We start from the raw sequence: 21830 nt of genomic DNA on the forward strand, positions 1-21830 counted from the left end.
TCCTGATGAGTTCTCACTGATACACCATCAGCTTAGTGTTGGGGAGGGTCTGTTGATGCTGAGGTAGAAGAGCTTAAAAGCAAATAACTGAGCACAGCAGCAGGCAAAACCCAACCTCCTCTCCGAGCTCATGTTGTGCCCGTCATGGATAGCTACACGTGGTGAACCATTGCAGTTGTTTTCCAGGAAGGCAGAGGGTCGAACGAACCCTGCAGATCCCGGGTAGTCATCCCTTTCCAGATGAGAAGGGTTACACACGGGCATTTTGGAGAACATTCCCCTCCTGCATGCGGGCCTGTTGCTGCCAGCATCCCCCGAGACAGAGCTGGGGTTGTGGGCGCAGGGCTGTGCCTGGCTGGTTGGGCAGCGTGTCCTCCCACACGCACCGCGGGCAGCACTTTGGTGTCGGTGCCGTGCTCACGCGTCATGCCCTGGCAGGTACCGGATGCACAAATCCCGCATGTACAGCCAGTGTGTCAGGATGCGGCACCTCTCTCAGGAGTTCGGGTGGCTTCAGATCACACCCCAGGAGTTTCTCTGTATGAAGGCTCTACTCTTCTTCAGCATCAGTAAGTACTCACACCCTTTCCTCAACAGATCTCCTGTTGCTGTATCGCCCTAGAGATGTCTGGTGCTTTCCCTGGGCGTGTGCATGTAGTACCCAAGGGATGGTCTCCTCTCTGCTTCAACCTGAGCGGCACAGAGGCAACGAGCTGCCAAGCATAAGGGTATCCCCACCCAGCCCCCCTGCAGCTAGCCCACCCCACCTCTGCACAGGGCAGCGTTTCTCCCGTGCAGCTCTCGCAGGAGGTTGCTCCCAGCCTAACTGCTGTCCTCATGGGGACCTCCGAGCATCAGCTGCTGAGCAGGACAGTACCGCTGCAGTTTGTTACATCAGCACTCTTTTTTTAACGAGTGCTAAACAAGGATCCTGGGGTTAGCAGGAGTCCAACAAGCCAGTCAGAGTGAGGGCTGTTGCAGAAGCAGACCTTTCCTCTTAGGTCTGCATTGACCACTTCTTCAGCCTTCCTCTTGATTTTTTATTCTCTGCACTCTCTGGGCTACTCCTACTGTTTCCTTCTCATCTTCCATCCAGTTCCAGTGGATGGTCTGAAGAACCAGAAGCTCTTTGATGAACTTCGAATGAATTACATTAAGGAACTCGACCGTATCATCGCTTGCAAGAGGAAGAACCCTACCTCCTGCTCTCGGCGATTTTACCAGCTCACCAAGGTCCTGGACTCCGTGCATCCTGTAAGAAAGGACAATGAAATGTCTTATTTATACACATATGAAATGATATAAGAAACTTTTTACAGTGAGAATGAGAACCTGCCCAGGGTCGTGGTAGTCCCCATCTCTGGAGGTTTTCCAGATATGATTGGACATGGCGCTAGGTGGCCTCGTTCAGGCTCCCTTTGCCAGGGAAGGTTGGACCGGGTGGCCTTTTGGGGTCCCTTCCAACCTGGGCTGTCTGATGATTCTGTGATTCTTTGTGCTTTGTTTTTTTAACTCTTGGCACACCTTTGCAGGGACACTGTTACAGTGTGCTCCCAGAATAAGTGAAAGAGAAAAGACTCTGCTGGGGGAGTGCAAATTATCTGTGTCTGTTGCTCCCTGCATTGACTACTCATGCTTGGGTTTATGGGCTTCTTTTAGCAATGAAAAGCTCTTTGTAGATGATATTTTTCCATCATCAGCCTAGCAGGACCGCTCAAAATCTCAGTTCCCCCAGTGAATCTTCTCCGATGACAGCAGTCAAGACAAGTTCTCTGTTTGTGACTTAACGTTGTACTGGTGAGACGTGAGCTAGACCATTCCTCTTGCCTGGGGCTCAGCTCCATGCCCATACAGTTATGTGTCTACAAGCAAAAAGTAATTCTTTGTAAGTGAAGTCAGCAGCATCTGTGCACAGTAAGATGTGTTTCTGTAGGAGTAAGAAAGTGCTTTTTTCGTACATCCCCATTTTTGTGGGACTCAGTAATGTCTGAGTGCAAAGGACCATGGCAAAAGACGCTATGTGCTCCCAGGCTGGGCAGTTCCTTTGCTCACCCTCGGGATGCAGACCCCCCATCTGATAGCTGCTAGCACAGCAGGGATGGCCAGAGAGCAGAGCAGATCCCAGTGCAGCAGGGTCCAGCCCTGACCTGCTGTGCCTGCTAACATCTGCTCGGTATCTTCCCAGAGAAATTGCTGACCAAGGACTTATGTGTAACAAACTTCCTTCCTTTCCCAGATTGCCAAGGATCTGCATCAGTTTACATTTGACCTTTTAATTAAGGCACATATGGTGAGCGTGGACTACCCTGAAATGATGGCCGAGATCATCTCTGTGCAGGTTCCCAAGATCCTGTCTGGAAAAGTGAAGCCTATCTACTTCCACGCACAGTGATCTGCTGGAGGGACCTCCCAGTCCTGCCGCCCCCATGCCAGCTGTCTCCTGCCCACTATTTCTGCACTTCTGTACTGCAGTGCCTTGGGGAATCCCCTACACAGAGGTGATGTGCCAAGAAGATGCACAGTAACAAGCGACTACCTGCTGGGATTCCTGAGATTTCTATTTTTCCTGAGGTACCTCTGAACTGAGCTGCCTGCTGTGGCTCCTGCCTGGATCTGGCTGGCTGTGCTGGGACAGGGGACTGTGGCACGGCGGCAGCAGCACCATGTCTACACTTTCTCATTTGTGTGTTTTCCACAGTGACTTTTAGTGGCCTGGGGCAATGGGAGATTGGGAGAAATGCCAGCAGTTGTTGGGTTTGGAGTTTTTTTTAAGAGAAGCAGATTGAACCTGTAAGTTTGGGTGTGGCTTACTTCACTAGCCTCCTTCATGACTTGGTTTGCATTTATGGTGCTGGGAAGCAGAGGGGCTAAAATATTGCAGTAGAGAAACAGAGAAGACCTGGGGGGATGAGATGAATTGGCAGAGCCTGATGAATTCCCAGGACTGCTGCAGGGTCAGAAGGGTGCCGTGCGCGCTGGCTCGCTGCGGACAGCACGCGGCTGTCATCTGTGGCACCACAGACCCGCCTGCCCAGCAGCATGGGTGAGTGTTCATACCAGCTGATGGGGTGGTTAGGGGTTGTCAGCAAAAGGGCTGGAGAGGATGACCCTCGGAAATCCCCAGAGATGGTGGATGGCTGCTGTTTTCCACCTGGGATGTTTTTCCTACGAATGGTCAAGCTGGATCTCGGTCTGCCCCACAGCCACCTGGGTGCTCAGCGATCACATTCCCATCCCGCAAGTGCCTGACGTCCTCAGACCACACGCTCTCCCTTCCTCCTGTGAAACCCCCTGCCCAGCCCCTCACCAGCTCTGCAGACCCTGGGTTTCCAGCTACACTACTTATTTTCCGTTTTTCCGAACTCTTCTTTCCAATGCCAGCAGATGAGCATCCCAGGAGCAAAGCAGTGGGGCTGGGCTCTGTGGGACCTGCAAGGCCACAGGACACCTGCGGTTAATCCTGTCCTTCGGGAGGTGGCTGTAGTAGCTGGCCGGTGCTGCCATGGCGCTTTGGGGGGCTGTAGGGGCAATGCCGAAGAGACCTTCTGCCCTTCTGAGCAGTGTATATGCTCCTGCTAATTGCTGTGGTTGATTAAAGCCCAGGGGGACGCTGTCCCCCGTGCACCAGCCCGTATGTGCCATCCCAGGCGCACCATCCCATGTGTGCCATCCTGTGTGCATTGTCCCACACGTGCCACCTGTCCCCAGCAGCTCTACGTGACATGATGGTGGCCAGGGCTGCAGCTCTGCCGTGAGGATGGATAAATGTGCCCTGGATAACAGGGGCACTCGGCCCACAGCCGGCAAACAGCAAAGGGTGATCGGTCTGCAGCTGCTGGTGACTCCCAGAAGCCAGGAACATCTGAGAGAAGCAGCTTGGTTTGTCAGGCGTAAGCGCACCTGACACCCGTATTTAGATTTCCTTGGTGGGTTCTGCTTCTCACAAAGTGGCCGAGCCTGCGTTCCCTGTGGTGTTTGGGTTCCCCCCCCTCCCGCACAGCTGTGAGTCCCCCAAAACTGCCCAGTCAGACCTGGCCGGGGGTGTCGGCAAGTGCAGCATGTACAGGCTCTGGCCGGGGTAACGCTTCCCATCGTGGGCTGCAATGCGGTCTGGCTTTACCGACACAGACATCTACAAGGGTTCCTCGTGCTGGCACAGGCAAAGAGTAAACCCTTGCCTTGCTGCACAGGGTTCGTTGGCAGGTGGCGGTTTTGCTGTTGTGGTACAGAGTGGAGCTTGTGGCAGAGCCACACCGGCAGCACTTTGGCCCTCCGGCACAGAGACACCACAGGCAAAAGCAAATGCTGGAGTCTGGAGAGATGAACTTAATCAGACACGTGCATCACATCGCGCTGTGATCCCCATGTGTAATACCAGCTGCTTGTGTTTTTCAGATGTCCTTAAAAGTAAGGGAATGAGGTTTAGGCCAATTGATCGCCATGTACGTGTTGTGCAGAAAACAGTGCTAATGCTGCTGCTGCTTGCACCATTCACAAGCTGAGCATCACCGTCGGCTCTTCAGGCAAATGCCCTCATGGTACCTCTGGGTTCCTTGCAAATGCTCAGTAAAGCAAACAATTTTTCTGATACTTTTCAATCATGCAGTGGGATTTTCATTAAGGGAAGGGGCAGGGATAAACCCCAAAACTATTGAAAAGGAGGATTTTTCTTTACAGTTGTTTGTAATGGGTCTTCTTCCCTTGCTAGATATGGCACTGATCATGCTCTTCCTCCTGAAATCCCTTCATGTAGGTGGCAACAGAATCCATAGATAACCTTCCTGAATGCCAGCCAGCAGGGTGGTTTTCTCAGTAGCTTTTCTATTTCAGAGGGCTGCAAGCATTTTAGATGTTGCCATGATCTACTAATATTTGCAAATGAACCAGTAAAAGTACCCTGTTCATGCATTCCTCTCTTGAACATTTTCTGACTATTAGCCGAAGAGTACAGTGAACAGCCGGGTGGGCAATGCCCTGGTTGCTGTCATCAACAGGAGGATGTTTATGAGCAATCTGAATGGCTCCTTTGGAGAGCTTTGTATTTTGCACAAGCTTATGTTGGTAGAGTTTTCATTAGTTAATGAGAGTGGAGGTATCCTGCTGGGTACTTTTCTGCTGGTAGATTGGGAAGAAATCAAACTTAAAAGGGATTTGCATACACTGATTTGCTGGTGGAAGCATAGTGTGAATGAAAGATGGTTGAGAAGGGGATACCACTGTGTATCACCTGCCAGATGCATGCGGCTCAGGTGTGGGCAGCCTCTCCGGCCAGGTGAGCCTTTGGGAGGGAGCAGGAGCTCACGTGAAGTATCCCGTGCCGGTGGGCAGGGGGGCGGTGGGGCTGCCCTCCTCCACCAGTACCCCAGACCTCCTCTGCGCTCCAGTGGGGCACTGGAGTTATGTTCTCTGTCTCTTCAGCATCAGAGTAAACATCTGCAACTTTTTTTTATTCAAAAATTGAATTTTTGTGATATTACTAGAGGGGTGAGTGGAGAATGTGGGGAACCAGAATCAGTAGCACCTGTATGTGTATTTGCGGGGGGTGGGGGGTGGGCCTTTAACACTGTTTCCTTGATTATTTTCATGGGCTGCTGCAAGAACTGGGGAAAAAAGAGGCTTAAGAAATACCAAAGTCCACATCCTGCCATATATCTTTGCACTTTGTGTTTTCTTCTGCATTTTCTTGTCTGCTTTTGCTTTAAAAAAATGGAGAATTTCACCATCTTCATGATCATGTAGAAGCTGTCCCTGTGGCTCATATCCCTCAGGGCAGCTGAGTCTAGGCAAAGGGACCCCTGTGGCATTGCTGGGTGGGGGGGACCCCCGTGGCATTGCTAGCAAGCGCAGCCAGGAAGCAGACCATGTCCGACTCCCCTTGGGTTTCACTGGCTCTGCTCCAGATTACCCGGGCAGCGTGGGGGCTTTTGTGCTGGCTCACTCTGGGTCACGGCTCAGGCCATCGGCTCCCACTGAAGGCCGCAGGTGGAAGATAAGGAATACGCAGATTGGTGTCAGCATGGGAGCAGCATGGAAGGGTACCTCACGAGATAAAGGGTGTGAGGTGAGGTTGCCTTTAGTTAGTGCAGGAGAAACTCTTTCTCCATCCTGTGTAATGCCAGAAGTGAGCCAGAGGATGCAGTGCAGCTGCACACCTGGGCAGGCAGCGTTCCTGGACCGGTGACCACAGACCTTCACCCACCTTCACCCAGCAGTGCCTTGCCACCACCATCTGCAGCCAGCAGGGAGCAAAAGGAAGAGCTAGAGCAGCGGCTCTCTGCTCAGAGAGGGGGTGTGAATGTTTCTGGAGAGCCTGGCAGCATCTGAACACTGCTCCGGTAGAAGTCAAAAGGCCCTTTGTGTTGGAGGTGCGAAGGAGGTAAGCCACAAGCCTCGCACAGCGTGCCCGGCAAGGTAAACGGCAAGTGAGTCACCCTGCGGAGGGAAGGCGGGACCCCTCCGCCGCCTTTTGCACTTGTTGCTCTGGCCTGTGCGGTGCCGATGGGGTCATTGCCATGGTTCGTAGGGATGCTGAGGTGGTACCCGAGGTGTCGCTGCCTCCCAGAGAGCTGGCCTCCCTTGCGGAGTCACCTGCCGGCACAGGCTGCCTCCGCAGCTTCCTGCTATGTGCAGCTGTTGCTCCACTTACTGATCTCTCCCTAGGTTATTTCAGTGATATAATATATGTTAAACATATATATTTATAAAAAAAAAAAAAAAAAGGCATGCCCCATTTTATATTGCTGACGGTATCTATTTAATGTAATGCTCTAAGAGAGTTTCTTTTCTGATGGCACAGTGATTGCAACTATTCTTCAGGAGATGAGTCGGTATGTGCCAATATTAATGGAAGTTTTAATTTAATAATTTGTGGTGGTTAGGTACTGCCCAGTTTCCAATGGTCCAGCCATTCATCGCATGAATGGAGCATGTGCTGGCATAGTCTGGTGTCAGTATCTGCCACTCCAGCTTTCTTGTAGCTGATTCTGGTTAGACGGGGATGATATTTGCACTTGGGGGACAATGGAGTGTCTTTTATTTCTGCCCTCTTTGGCTGCACAAAGTGTCCTTGCACTTTTGGGCAGAATCCTGGAATTACAGAGAGAAACCAGCTACCAAACTGTTTCAGAGTAGACTTTCAACAACCGGCTGAGTCGCGCTGTGCACTGTCACATCCTGGTGCCCGCCATGGAATGGCAGGTGACCCGCACACCAGCAGCTGTGCGAGATGCCAGGGGACTGGTGCCACACAGCTGGGGCCACATGCGTGGCCCTGGGCCAGTGACTGGCTGCTGGCTCTGGGCATAGCGGGGCAGCCCAGCTGCAGAGGGTGCTCCAGCCTGGCTGCAGTGGGACGTGTGGGGCTGGGGGAGCCGGTGCAGCCTGCCTGCACCCACCTATGCTCGCTCAGCTGCCCGCAGCAGCATGGAGGGGCTTCTGCTCGTTCCCCTTTAAAACAGCAGGGGAGCCTGCACTTGTGATTCAAAAAGTAAATATCTGCACCACATGTAAAACCACAGCAAATTTATGATAAGCTGCTCTCTGTGCCAGGTATTTTGTGTTCTGTGGCAATTTTATGCTGGTTTTATTTGTTAACATGTCTCTGTAATAAAAAGAGTTCTTTATATCGATATATTTTATTTTCTTGTAATAAGCCAAAAAGCTCATTGCTGGTGCCTTTTTGCCTGGGGAGTACTCCAGCCCACAGCTATAGTCATGGAAGTAGCAAAGCAGCATAATGTCTCTGCAATTGCTCGTTTCACCATAGCTAAGTCCCAAAGCAAACACTGCAGCGTTGCCAAAAGGAAAAGAACAAGTTGTCTGCAGAATGGGCAAAAAGACCTTCAGGTACAGTAACGTGGTGATGTCCCTAGGCCTGGTCCCAAGGTGAGGGCTAAGCTTCCAGCTCCCTGCATGTGACAGAAAAAGCCTTGTCCTGCCTCGGTGGGACTTCACTGCTGTGTTGCAAACCTTTATCCTATGCAAGATGTGCAGTGAGGTCAAAGCATACATGTATCATTTTATTACAGTTGCAATTCTATTATGGTTGCAATGCTGTAGTTTGTTTCAGTCACCTTTAAGAAATGGCAGTGTCACCCGTGTTAACAACACCTGAGGCCAGATTCTGTTTCTAGAGAAGGATGTTAGTTGGATTGTTGCCACTGCTGGGGTTTGGGTTGAGGTTTTTTTTAATGGGAACTGGATACATTGAATGAGGAGAATAGAGACCTACAATATTATGTCATCAAAACTGGAGAGCAGTAACATCTGCTGCCTTGGCCAGCGAGATGTGGTGGAGGATGCCCAGGAGATGACCGTGACTCAGAAGTCACCATACAGATCTGAAGGACTTTTATTTTCGTAACCAAAAAGAGGAGCCCATCTGGCATCTAGGAGAAAGACAAAACCAGCTACACTATGCTAGGGGAAATTAAAATACTCACTTTTGGACTGTTTCAGTCTGTACTTGGGTCCCATGCAAGCCCTCAACCTGTGCTGTGTCACAGGGCAGACCTTGACGCTTGGTGTTCAGCTCTTTTTGCAATCCTAAAATCTGTTGTTCTAAGTATATTAAAGGCAGAATCTTGTTTGTTGGAACACAGCTCTGTGTGTGTGTATTTGGCTTTTGTTTCAGTTATGTGCATGAAAAATGTTATCTGGTGTGATGAATATTAGCTCTTGAAGATGCCAGGAATAAGTGGGTCATTTTTCAGTGGACAAGGCTGTGTGGGGTCGTTCATAGGCTATTTTTCACTCAGATATTGCTGTTAATCACATCTGAACTGTTAATTCATTGGCACATCAATTGACTAATCTTTTCATGTATGCCTCTTTGGGTCTTTTAAATTGAATTTCATTTGATTAATGTATTTCTCAAAGCAAGGAGCTAATAAAGGCCAGTGTCCTCCTCCTCTTGTTGTTGTTCTGAGTATCTTTATGAGCAGTTGTAAATCCATTCTGCTGGAACTTCTTTATAAAATTGACCTATGCTCTCCAGGTAATAAAAAAAGACTGTTTATCAGCCCACTTTTTAGTTCAAGGCACAGATGTGAGTACTGCACAGGGTCAAGATTTTATTCACTGTGAGAGAAACAAAAAAGCTTGGAAAAAAAGATAATACTCATCAGTCTACAAATAGCTGGCAATGTCTAGTGTATAATTGCACAGCAGCTGTACATGTACCAGTACCCTGCGAGCTGAAAGCACAGGATACTTAGCAATACAAAAAGCCTTGCCCATGTGGAATAGTGTCATGTTCTGTCATCTGCAGAGAATCTTGTCCTGTCCCTCTATTTGAGTCACAGTTAAAAACGTGTTATTTTCAAAATTCACTCTTGGTCAACACTGAGAAATCCACCACCCTTCATGGGCTGTGGTGTGGTCTCAGACACCTGCCAGCCTCTTAGCCCCAGTGTCACCTGTCAAATTTTACTTGGCCACCAATGTCCCTAGGGACATCCCAGAGCTGCTGGTCCAACACAACATGGGGTGACAGACCCAGTCCTTCATGTGGCTGTGCAGCTCCCGGTCTTGCACTGCCCTCAGGCCTCTTAAACAGGCTGCAGCCCTGCGGCTCACGCAGCTCTTACCTGCACGGGAGTGGTATGGGAATCCGTCTGTGTGTCTGCGAGGGGCTGGGGCTGCCCAAAAGGGCAAATCCATTTCATCTGAATGAGTTTTGCTGTTACGCTCCAGCCACTTCTGCTGCACATTGTGCATCCATCCACCACAATGTTCACTGTGACTTACAAATCACAGACACCCCTGCCCCTCTCTAGCAGCACACGACCCCAGTGCCAGCTGGGCGCTGCTGCCATGCTGGAGCGGTGCTGGTGCTCATGCAGAGCTGCCTTGGAGTGCTCCAGAGCGGCCCTTGGAAAAGCCTCTGCTCTCCAGCTGAGCAGCACCAAGGTCAACAAAAGTCCACTTACCGTGGGAAAGAAGAAGGTGATCATGATGTGCAAGTCCAGGATAGGTTCGGCCAACATCTTACTTCGTATGTCCTTGCTCTCTGCCAAAAGCCAAGAGCACCTGGGTAAGACACGATCGGTGAATGCCTGGCAGGGACAGATTCTGATAAGAACAACCATCTAATTAGTCAGCTCTCTGCCTCTGCTCTGAATTCAGAGCACAAGGTCTCCAGATTAAAGCTGCCAGTGTCACTTTGGTCTCTTCTGGGAAGCCCTTGTCCTTGCTCACAGACATACAAAACAAGGGCTCCAGGGCTCATTTGCCCCCTAACCGGGTCACAGAGCTGCCTGTGCCGCGCCGATTGCTGCCCCGTCGGCTCCGGTGGGCATTCACCATTCCCCAGGCAGAGGAAGAAGGCTGGGCCAGGGAGATGGGGTGGTGCAGGTGTGGGAGGGTGAGCGGAGAGCCCAGGGAACCAGGGCAGGCACTGCCTTGGCAGGGGATGTCTCAGGGTGACATAGAACCATTTAGGTTGGAAAAGACCTTTAAGATCAGACATGTTTCTACACAAACAGGTAGATACACAAGAACTTCTATGAAATCTCATGAACATGATGCAAAACCAGACACTCTTCCCCTCCTTGCTTACCACGGCACAGCCCCGTTCCCATCAGGCTGGCAGGTAGGTATGTGGCCAGTTGCACTGTCCTTGGCAAAGGTCTTGCTCTGGAGCAGAAACCCACCAACTTGAATTTCAAGAACGCAACACTTCCCAGCAGGGAGGAGGACTTGCTGGGAGGTCTGAGCGCTGCAGATTTCTACTTGACACTGCCAGGTACATTTTTCTGTAGGTCTCTGTAGATTCCTGGCCCTAACCCTCCTGGCCCAGTGAGCAAACAGCCCCTGTCCCAGGCAGGCTGCTGGGTGCCCTTTCTGGACTTTCGTGATAACAAATGCAGTTTGGGACCTTTCCCTGAAAGTCTCCATCAGCCAAGTGAGCGGGGTGGCTCGGGGACATGGCAGCACATGGGGTGCAGCAGGCTGTGCCTGGCAGGGGGCCTGCTGGCTGCATGATGAGCTCAAACAGCAAAAACCAAGTGAGGAATCAATTTATTTTTTCTTTTTGGTTTTTTCCTCCTGACAACATCCTATGTCAAGCAGCCCTAAAATGGCTCCATGCTTTAAAGCAGTTTGCTTGCCTCTGTCCTTAGAATAGCCAGTGGGAAATTTTTAAAACAGAAAAATTGTTCCATTTCCTAAGACGATAATGAGCTGCTTTAAAGACAGATTTTGGCAGTGGTTTACCTCTCCAGGGGCCCTGGGAGCGCTGCGCGCTGACTTAGCTGCACCAGCTAACCCTTTCCCTGTATGCCTTCCAGCTGTGTCGGGGTCTGGGCTGCACTGGAATGGGCCGGCCGAGGGGGATGCTCTGCACCACATTATTTCAGGAGATGTGGTTGGACCCCAGCCAGCAGCACAGCCCAACCCCCTTCCAGCGGTGGGGACAACCCCATGCACTGCTTGGCCAGCATCCCCATAGGAGACCTGCCTACTGCCAAAGTGCCATGTCAGCGAGGGCTCCCTGCTCCTCCTCCAGATGTGGCCATGGTCTCCTGTCCCCGATGGCCCCCTGTCCCTGTTGGCCTGGGCAGCTCCTCTATCCCCCTCACCAAGCCAGGCTCAGCCCTGCAGCGGGCAAGCAATGTGGGTGCTGAGCCATGCTGGCAGGCAGCCTGGTGCCTGTGCACGCAGCCTGGGCCACACACATGTCCTGCCTCTGCATTGCACTGCGGGTTCAGAATCTGGTCCTCCAACTGCCCGGTGACCGACAAGGTGTCTCACCCAGTCATAGAACAAAAACAGGACCAGAAGCCACCAGGACACAGCTTTCCATGGGTCCCAAACTGCCTGAGGACTATTTAAACAAAGCAATTACAGACAGTGGCCCAAGACTGCTGTCTGTGTAAACCCCGGTGGCAAGGGACCCCCAGCTGTGAGGAGCCCAGTGGGATGGCATGCCCGTGGCCACAGGGCCTGGCAATGAGCAAATTAATTGCTTACTATGAAGTCCTTTAAATCTAATTTAGTTTCACCAATTTGCATAACAAGTTTTTGCAGCTCCCTTCAGGACAGACTAATTAAAACTCCAGGCTTCACCTGGAGCCCATGCTCGCTGTCCCCATGCTGGTACCCGCAGCCCCAGGGCAGCCCCCGGCGAAGGTGGCGATGGGCTCTTGCCCAGCACAGCAGTTTGCCAGCCCAGGTCCCTGTGGGAGCACTGCTAAGGGGTTTAAGTGCAGGTTTTAACCGGAGAGCAGCTGACAGCTGGCAGGGGAGCAGGAGTGCAGCAGTAATAGCTGTCCATGCCAAGCCTTTGGTACAAGGCTTTGGTGGTGCTTTGGGGGTTTTTTTCACCATGTGCATACACACCAGTGTCACACCAAAATCATCCTTACCATCAGGAAAAGCGTAGCAATGCATAACAAGGCTGGCAGCACGTATCATCAGCACGCGTTGCTGAGCTGGGGCAAAGTCATCAAGTTTGCCCATGTAGCCATCCCTCTGACACGGAGATATGTCACATGCCTCACCCAGTTGCAGCAGCCTTCAGGCTGGCTGCTCTGGGGGGGACGCCTGTCCCCCAGCCCCCAGCCCCACCTTTATACCTGCCCTTTCTGCAGGGCAGCTCCTGACTGCCCCCGCAGCTCACCCATCCCTGCTCGGGGGGCAGCACGGAAGGAGCAGGGGATGCTTACATGTGACGTTAGGCCTCAGGAGATTCCTGCTGCAGCACCCATACGTGATGCACCGGGTGAGGAGCATCCAGTGCAGAGAAGGCGTTGCTGCTTCACTGGAGGGATGCTAGAGCCACCAGAACCTCGGATGTTCAGCGATGGGGGTTGCCTGTTTCTTGCCACTGCTGAAGTTTGCGTCTCGGCACATTTGGCACCTCCTGCCTCCCGCCTGACGAGCCAGCAGCAGCGTGCCCAGCTGGGAGAGGCGCCGGGAGCTGCTCTGCCCTCTGCCCGCGCCGGGCTCTGGCAGCTTGTGCAGCAGCCGCAGACCTCAGCGGGGTCATGGCGACTCATGTGCTCTTGACATGAGGAACATCAGCCAGCTCTGGGGTTTGCTCCTTACCCAAAATTGCTGCCACCTCCCACCACCACCAGTGGGTAGACGCCAAGGAGTGGGTGAGCAGGGCCCTGTGTGCCCCATGCCCTGTCCCTGCTGGAGCAGAGCGACCGCAGGGGCACAGTGCCGTGGCACAGAGCCAGCCAAGCCCACGGCTCCAGGGAGGAGGCAGGGTGCGCAGGATGCAGAGCCAAGGGTGACGGACCTGCAGCAGGAGGGCCGTCCTGGGGGGTGACACAATGTGGGGATGAAGGGAGGTGTTTCTCTAAGCCTCCATGGGAATGGCAACATTTTATGCACAATTTCAAGAATCTTCAGAATTTCTGCCATTTAGGAGCTTTCACAGACTCTGATTAGAGGCTGTGAAAGCACTTCTTTCATCAGCTTCTGAAAACCTAAGGAAAATAAAAAACATAGCAGCTTTTACAGAGTTCAGAGCCTCTCCTGATTTTTAAAGCCAATTGCAGGATTATTTTTTTTGTGAACCACTCTCGATTTATGGATGTATAGGCTGAGTAATGCTGCTGACAGTTCCCAAGAAAACGTCTAGTGTAGAAAGCCGGTCCTAAATCAGAGCATTCATCTGGTTAATTGTGCAGCAAGTAGGGCCAGAGAGAATTATGGAGCTTAAAACTTAAGACTCTGATCTCGCAAGAAGGCCTGCGTGGGTGGATTCCTGTGCCTTTATGGGTCTGTGCGGCACATAAATTTAAGATGTCAGTGCTCCACTAAGTACATTTCAATTCAAAATTCAACATAGATGTGTCTACTGAAGTGTGCCTTTAACCTCTACAAATTCTTCCTTTGGAAAACCTTCACTGAGGCCCAACCTCAAGCTTTGAAATGCCTTGTTTTAGTATCTTTTCTCTGTATCAAAACCTACAAGGTTTTACTTACACTGGGAAATACTTTTCTTGCTCAGATTAAATAAAAACATCTTCCATAAGAAAGCAAACCACACACCTGTGGGTTGGGACACCAGAACTGACGGGATAGTGCCTCGGTGCTCATTCCAATTTGTAATCACCTAATACAAGGGCTAATGGGAAAACAGTTTCTTTCCCTGAAATGCTATTGTTTTGAAGGCACCCATCCCTGGAAAAATTACAGCCCCGAAAGGACCCATTTCAAAGAAACAAGGCACCCAGGAAAAAAACCCCCCAAAAAAGCCCTCAAGCTGCTGCTTCAGCTTGTGCTAGCTGGACATGGCAGCCCTGTGTCCATCCCAGGAGGGGATGCTCCTGGGCACAGGAGCTGGGTGGGACATGCCCCCAGTTGGTGCTTGGCATGGGATGGCATCTGTGGGGCTGTGCCCGCTGCACTGCAACGCTGCCGTTTGTTTTTTCCAGCTTTATCAAGGGTATTCTGATAGTTCAGGGTTTGAAGTATTTTGTGCTTAACGAGCAAGCCCGGAGACCGAGTGACTCTGGGTGAACCACGCAGTCAGATTTTCTGCCAGCCCCATGGTACACACGTGACAGCTGCAGCTGCAGCCCAATCCTTTGGGCGCAGGTTGGCACTGCAGCAGCAGTGAGACCTGGACAAGTTGCTCATGTGGTGATGGAAGGGCAGATGGGGACTGCTCCCAAGCCCTCTACCCCTGCACACTTTATCTAGCTTTTCCTTGCATCCCACACCACTCCCAGCCCCGCTCTTCACCTCCTGCTCCTGGCTGCAGCAGCGCCCTGAGCCTGCAGTCCTGGGAAGCAGTTCATAAAAACTCGCTGTCACCATTTCCCTCTCCAAATTCTTGCTGACAAACCTTCACCCCATCCTTCAGTACACCAAAGGTAACTTGGCAATAACAGCTCCAAATACTCCTGGGATGAAAATCAGGAGGTTTCTAATCTAGCAAATGCTAGTGCACAACGTCACGATGTCTGAGTTGAGAGACACAGGAAAACAGATGTAAGGAGGGCAAAAAGATGCTGGGTAGATGGAAAAAAGCCAGTGCTGTGTTTGCTGTAATCATAAATAAGTAGAAAGGTGTTTGTGCAGAAAGAGGCAGCTGAACAAGAATCAGGCAGTCGAAGTTAAAACCGAGAAAACATGTAAAAACCACATGCCACCAAAGGCGCCTCTGTGCCAGCCCGAACAAGGGGTGTGCGCAAACCCCCGCCCCGCGGTTGCACTGCCTGGCCAGCCGCAGGGAGGGTCGGCAGGAGCCGGTCACAGCAACCCTGCGGTCGCAGTGTCCCCATGGGGCAGGACACCATCCCCAGCACCGCAGCAGCCACAGCGGGGGAATGCACAGGAACATCTGACCTCGGCAGGACAGCTGCTCCCATCAGAAAAAGTAGAAACCTGGTTTTTGGGACTCCAAAACCAAGCTGGGGATGTGGTAGCAGACACCTCTGCATCCCATGGACACACAGCCATGCCATGCTGCATCCCTGGGGTGCTGGCTGGGCTCCTGCACTGCCCGCGGGCCCCACGCAGCGGAGGATGGCTGCAGCCTGTGCCACACTTGGGCATCGTTTAAACAAGAAAAAAACCAGCAGACTTTGACTCTTCCTTTCTTTTACTTCATGGAAACTTTACAAACATTTGAAATAATCTACACTTTTACATGACAAAACTGCTCCGATGGCTGATGTCTGGGGGCCCTGCCGCACTGCATGGGGCAAATCCCGTGCTCCCAGCAGTGTTGCTCCTGTGGCACTGGTAGCAGGGACTATGCCCCGCAGCCCTCCACCAGCATGACCAAACAACCTACTGCTGCCCCACCGCTGGTCCCCAGCATTCAGCTGCACTCATGGAAGGAGGAAAAATCAGCACAGACACACATATGACAAATGACTTTAAAAGGACACAATGAAATAAGTTTCTAATAAGCTGCTTCCCTCCATTGTTCACAATGTCAGACTTCAAACCAAACTCCCTCGGATTTCTTTCTTCCCATGGACCCCAGCCCTGTCCCATGGGCTCTGCGCCAGGCAGTGAACAAAAGGCTGACTGCACATGAGCAGAGTGGGGGACGCAACAGCCACCGTTTCCAACAGGATGGGTACTGTGGGTGTCAGTGCCATGCAGCGCCCACTTGCAGCGTAGGGGGTGCCACCACCAGAGCCACCTATGCCTGTGGTAGCCTGGGTGCTTCCCAAACCGACAGCTTCGAGGGGTCCTCAAAGCACAGCCCCGAGAGGGGAAAGCAGTTTTGGAAATGTTGGCCTTCTGTGGAGGAACCACTGGCCTGAAGCCTCTGGGACAGCCACCCCAAGTGACAAAGCCACCAAAGGGCAGGCTTGGGCACCAGTGCCTGCCTGCAGCAGAAGTCTGGGGGCTGACCATGCTGTAGGCAGGCAGCTCCACTGCTGGGCTGCTGGAGAGGCTTCCCCAGCAGCCACAGCCACTCTGGGCTGGTCAGAGCCCCTCTCACCTGCCTGCAGACTCGCTGGCTCACAGCTCTGTCTTACCTGCTCTCCTAGATACCTGATTATAAAAACACAATGCTCTCTGTTTCGGTGCTGCTCACACCTCCTGGCTGCTCACGAGAGGGTGCAGCAGAAAGGGCTCACTGTAGCTTTGAAAAGCCCTGAGATGCTGGTGTGTGTTATACAGTCTAGGAGTAGATATCACCGTTCTGTTTTTCTGTTTTTAAAGTCACTTTATGTGCCACTGTTCAAAGCAGGAGTACAGGAACGAGCAGTTGGGGCACCACCAAAGCCCAAGGGAGCGGAAGCACCATTGATGTGACACGTCTGTGTCCAGCAAATGCAAAAATTACATTCAGCAATAAAGCAGACAGACACTAGGTGCACACATAAGGCAAGCGTCAGGAGACAGCACACGAAGGACCATGGCACATCCTGCCAGCAAACCTGCACCAGGCAGGACACAAAGTGCGCTCGAGAGGACAGAGCACCTGGGAAGCAGCTTATGGGGATGTTTGGCCACTGGTTTGGGAATGTTCCCAGCACCCAAAGAAAATAATTAAAAACAGGGAAGCCACCTTTGGGCTGGGAAGAGGAAGCAGGGAGGCCGTTCACTGCCTATTTACAAGTAAATGCTCCAGCTGAGGAGCTGAGCCTTGGTGTCAGCTGGAACCACCAATATGCCTCTACTGTTAAGAGGGGTACTAGGGGCAGTCCTGGCTGGGAGAAACCTTCCAGACCAAAGGGCATCATCTACACGGTCACTGCTGAGGAAAAAAGACTGGACATCTCTTGGACTGGAAATTAATATAACAAGCAAACAAGAAACCGAGTGTCTCTTAGAAAAATGGTGGGCTCTGACCCATACTGAGTGAGTTTCAGTTCCTTGCCACCTCTGGGCTGGCCCACCAGAATAACTCCAGGACAGAGACTTCTTGGTGGGCCTGTGGGAACTGGATCTGGTGGGAGAGGCTTACGTGGGAGGAGGAGGAGGAGGGCGAAGAAGAGCACCTGCCACCTCCTTCTCCCAGCTGTGCTCTCAGAGGCTGCTGACCTGGCCAGCACCCCCTGGAAAGCCAACCTGGAGGCAGGGGATGCAGCCCCACGCAGGCAAAGCCCCCTGGCACAGCCACGTCTGCCAGCACGGTTTCCCAAGACAGGGGCATGCTGACACCGGGGAGATGAAGAGATGTCCTGCAGAGCTAAGCATCATGGTCCCCCTGAATCCAGTCCTGCCTGCCTTAGCACATGCAGCATTTCCAGTAACAGACTGCTCTCCTCCGCACTGAAAAAACACACTATAGCTTACTGAGTGAGGAAATTTAACATAAAGGAAGGAGCTTCTCATGGCAAGGGGGGCCAACCCAAACTTCAGTTGCTCTGCCCTTGCATCCAAGTATGGGGAGTCAGTCCCCTGCATTTTGACTCCAATGTCTGTCCAATGACCCCTGCCAAAGCGTATTTCCCAAAAAAATGAGCAGCTAAACAGCCACTCTTGTCTCCTGCTGTCCCTTCCACAGCCCGTCAGTGCTCACCCAGCCCTGCAAACACTGCCAGTCACCTGCAAGGGCACACACAAGCATCCTTCACAGTCTGTGCAGAGAGGAGTGGTGGAAGGGCTGGGAACAGTTCAACACATGTGGATAGGGTCTTCTCTCCATCGTTATCTCCCTCTCTTTCAATTTCTTGAGCCACTTACGACAGCATGCTCTGAAATTATCGTCCAGTAAGATAGCTGCTCTCCAGGGGCACTGGAACTGGAAAAGTCTTAGCTGTGACACATCTGTTTCACAAGCACAGAAAATCTCCTGGGTCTAGCTGGGCTGAGGTGCTTACAAAGTCTGGAAGAAGAAAACAAGCATGCTTTATGCAGCAATGTAAATGTATCAGCAATGGCAAAACCACAGCCAGAGCAAGCACTCTGTTTTTTTTAACATATGTTTACCCTGAGCACTGCAGCAAGGAGGCTCAGGAAGTGCAGAGCAGGCTGATTTACTACACCCTGCCATACTACACCCCCAACAAAAAGCACGGAGCAGGCTGATTTACTACACCCTGCCATACTACAACCCCAACAAAAAGCACGGACCACCTCCAGTTATTATCTTTCCTTTTGTGCAAGGGTCTCCTGCAGGAAGGACATTTGTCCTGATCTTTCTTTTGAGATTCCCATTGCCTCCACTGGACTCCCACCACTCTATAAATACTGAATTTGCATTATGTATTTGCTTTTGGTTTATTATTTGATTTATTGTTATGAACACATACCTTTAGCCTCAGCTCTCGTCACCTGGTATCCTGCCTTGTGGTGATGAAGAACTGTATATAAGGAAGTAGAAGAACACAGAAAAAAAATAATTGATGCGGTAAGGGAGCTCAGCCTCAGATCCATAAACCTAAATAGAGGGCTGAGTAAGAGTCAGGTCAGGGATACATTTTTTCAATGTAACAAGTGAACTTGCTGTCAGCACTAGCACACAACATTTACCAGACTTACATGCAAACCTGCTCACACTTTTGGCAGAGGTTGGTAATTTTTAAAAGCAGGAAGCTGAAGCTTATTAGAGCAGATATCACAAATGAAATCTGCTGCCACAAAGCACAATGCTTGCCATTCCAGCCTAGCCCGAAGGCTTCGATGCCCAATCCATCACACCGTACCTCTCTGTGGTGGAGCTATGCCTGCACATACATTGTGTGTAGGACCATCCACTCTCTCATCTTGCATCTCTGATCAGCTGCTGCGTTCTAACCTCAACTCTCCCATGATCTTATCTGTGCTCTTCGCAAAGGCTGGGAAGTAAGTACAACATGTACTACACTGCTTAGATCCACACATGATAAAAGGAATCCATAGGTATGCTTATTACCTAGTAGGATTTACATTTAACTTATTGAGTCTGTATCTGGATTCCCATTTTACAATTTGTGCTTTTTGTTTAGTTCCAGTGTTCTAGCTGAGACCCATCTTCTGCCCACAAGTAGGAGGCAAGAAAGGTCAGGGCTGGGGATTCCTGAGCTGACTTGCTCTGCCTCAGAGGGAAGCACCCTGTGCAGCAAGGCTGCTTTTATTTACATGCCAGCTTCTCAGTGCCAGGCTTACTTGCTAGTTCTTCGGGAAGCTGTCTCAAAGAACTTTGTCCTAGAGGCCACCCTGCAAAGAGAACAAGAGAGGTCACTCCAGTTAACTGATAAAGCAATTTGCTAATGAGGTCGCATCTGTTCCAGGGAAAAGAGCAGTAGCATTAGCAGACACCAAAGATGATAATATTTAATTGATGTCTTTTTTGCTGAGGCAGCAGCTGTGCTTCTCCTGCTGCCAGCTCCGTTCGCCTCTGCCTTCATACCACCCTGGCCAGGCAGCCCTTGATGGCTTTTGGCTAGACTGCTTATTTTCATGCTCTTGCTTATGATCCTACGTGCTGATTTATAAACCCACGTCTATCACTTTTTAGGGCCTCTCCTTCAGTTTTTGTGTGCCTCATAGCCAGCTTCAAACTGTCTTCTTAGAAAGAACAGTTCTAACAAGTGGTTCAGAAGAGCAAAGGCAAGGCCTGTTCCTGCCCTGCAGGTGCGGAGCTGAGCCTCACGACACCTTTCCCAGACTAAGAAGTGAACGTGCTGGACTTGGATCAGCCATGCAGCACAGCTTTATTGGGCGCTCTCTGTAGAAAGCAGGTGCAAAACTCGGGAGCTGCACCCAACCCACAGCAGGCGCTTTCCCAAGGAGTGCTGCCACCTTTTTTCATTTAATTCCCATTGAAGCCAACAGGGTGTCTGTCTCTTTAAAAGCTGAAAGAAATCTGATGATGAAACTGAACTCTATGCAATTTCCTTAAGAGAGGTCCAAGCTGGATCTTGTCCCTCCCTGAGAAGCATCTCATTAGAGAGGTGTGCTGACAGCCAGGCAGGGAAGGGCTCTCAAGCTCCGCTGACATGAGAAACAGCAGAGAAGGTGACGGGACAAAGCTCAGCCCCAGGGCTGCTCTTGAGAAGGGTCAGAGCTTTGATTTCCCTGTGTGTTTGCCTTTGCTGCAGCCATGCTCCCCCCCAGGCTGAGCCCTCTGCACAGGTTTACAATGCAATATTCAAACCCACGCTCGCACCAAAGTCAAAGGGGACATCCATGGGCTCCAGCCATTGTATGCCACTGGTGCTGGAAACCAACACAGTAATCCCCCTCTTCCTCTTCCAAAATTCCTGGTAGGTGACACCAGCTCCTACTCTGCCTCCCGGGCTGACCTCATCTCCCCGAACACTCCCCAAGCCCCAGGTGGCAGCTCCCTCAGGCTGAGCTGCCCACCCTGGGTACCGTGTGTCCGCCAAGGGCTGCTGACTTACATGGATGAAGGCGTCTCTTCTGCTGTTCCTGATATCAGATCTGGCCTCTGCTCCAGCCTCAGAGGGACAGGAGCCCTGCATGGTGGGTCTGGAGGTCTCATGGGGGGACGTGCTATCACGGGCTTATCGCCATGGGATCGTGGCTTAGGGACACCATCACACTCGCCTGCAACGATGAAGATTACAAAGACTGAGTACGAAGCTTTGGTAGAGGGCTAGATATTTATGCAAAGACATGAAACAAGTTAGCAGGCTTAGTTCTGTCTCTCTACCCCAACAGCCTCTCTCTGACAGTGGCCAATACCCAGAATTTAGGGAAAGAGTCCCAGGAAAAGGCAGCTCCCATGCTGCCTGCCCCAGAACAGCCCTCCTGGCACCAGAAAAAGGGGCTGGTGCTGGACCCTGTCATGACAAACTTAATGCAGTTGCTGATTGCAAAGATGATATTGCCTGGGAATAACAAGTTTTAAGCAAAACCTGTGCAGTGCCACTCTTCAAAAGCGAGAGGAACAGCACAAACTGATGATCCCTGCAGCCTGGGGCCGCTGCTTCTCTGAGCTTTTATCTCAGACAGTGGCACTATCTGTCCTCTCCTCCAGCTTTCTGCTCTGCTCGCAGGAGTTCTGCCTTGGCTGCTTTTCTTCCCCAAGATCTGGCCAATGTTGTTATTCACTTAACCCTTGAAGACCTTCAGGGGTTAAGTGAATAAGGAATCAGTGTCAGACCTTACCTGACACCCATGGCGACCCCAGACCTTCCCTCCAGCACCCAGACCTCCAGGGCACATTTCCATAAGTGATGTGATCTTGTCTGACCGTTTATATGGATCAAAATAATCTTAAGAGCAGGGTTCCTGCCCTTCTGATTTAGACATTTCCACTGCTAGAGAGTCCTCTTTCTCATCAGAAAGAAATTAAAGGTATTTTTTTGGTAAAATAATTAATTGCTGCAACTACTTAACCATGGCTTTGTCAACTCCTTAGTTACTGAACCTTATTATAACCTGGCGCACCACCTCAAACACCAGTCCTTAACTGACTCTCTTCCACACCTGCATTTGTAAATTCTGATCCT

The 21830-nt window shown here is 51.3% G+C and overlaps 2 protein-coding genes across 4 annotated transcripts in view; one reads left to right on the forward strand and one right to left on the reverse strand.

Moving 5' to 3' along the window:
- AR (androgen receptor) overlaps positions 1-8909 on the forward strand; it is a 60408-nt gene extending 51499 nt beyond the window's left edge. The window contains exons 6-8 of the mRNA XM_056360202.1: positions 439-569; positions 1097-1254; positions 2237-8909. Of these exons, the coding sequence (XP_056216177.1) occupies positions 439-569; positions 1097-1254; positions 2237-2392 (445 nt within the window). The 3' untranslated portion in view covers positions 2393-8909. The remainder of the gene's footprint in view (positions 1-438; positions 570-1096; positions 1255-2236) is intronic.
- A 6635-nt stretch (positions 8910-15544) lies between these two features.
- OPHN1 (oligophrenin 1) overlaps positions 15545-21830 on the reverse strand; it is a 68155-nt gene continuing 61869 nt past the window's right edge. For 2 of the 3 annotated variants that reach the window (XM_056360200.1, XM_056360199.1), the window contains exons 21-24: positions 20757-20922; positions 19519-19569; positions 18684-18734; positions 15545-18256 (exon numbers count right to left, since the gene is read on the reverse strand). In XM_056360200.1, coding sequence (XP_056216175.1) covers positions 18692-18734; positions 19519-19569; positions 20757-20922 — 260 coding nt within the window. In that variant the 3' untranslated portion in view covers positions 15545-18256; positions 18684-18691. The remainder of the gene's footprint in view (positions 18257-18683; positions 18735-19518; positions 19570-20756; positions 20923-21830) is intronic. The other variant, XM_056360201.1, reaches the window with a different exon arrangement.

Source organism: Falco biarmicus, chromosome 14 (genome assembly GCF_023638135.1).
Source record: "Falco biarmicus isolate bFalBia1 chromosome 14, bFalBia1.pri, whole genome shotgun sequence".
NCBI lineage: Eukaryota > Metazoa > Chordata > Aves > Falconiformes > Falconidae > Falco > Falco biarmicus.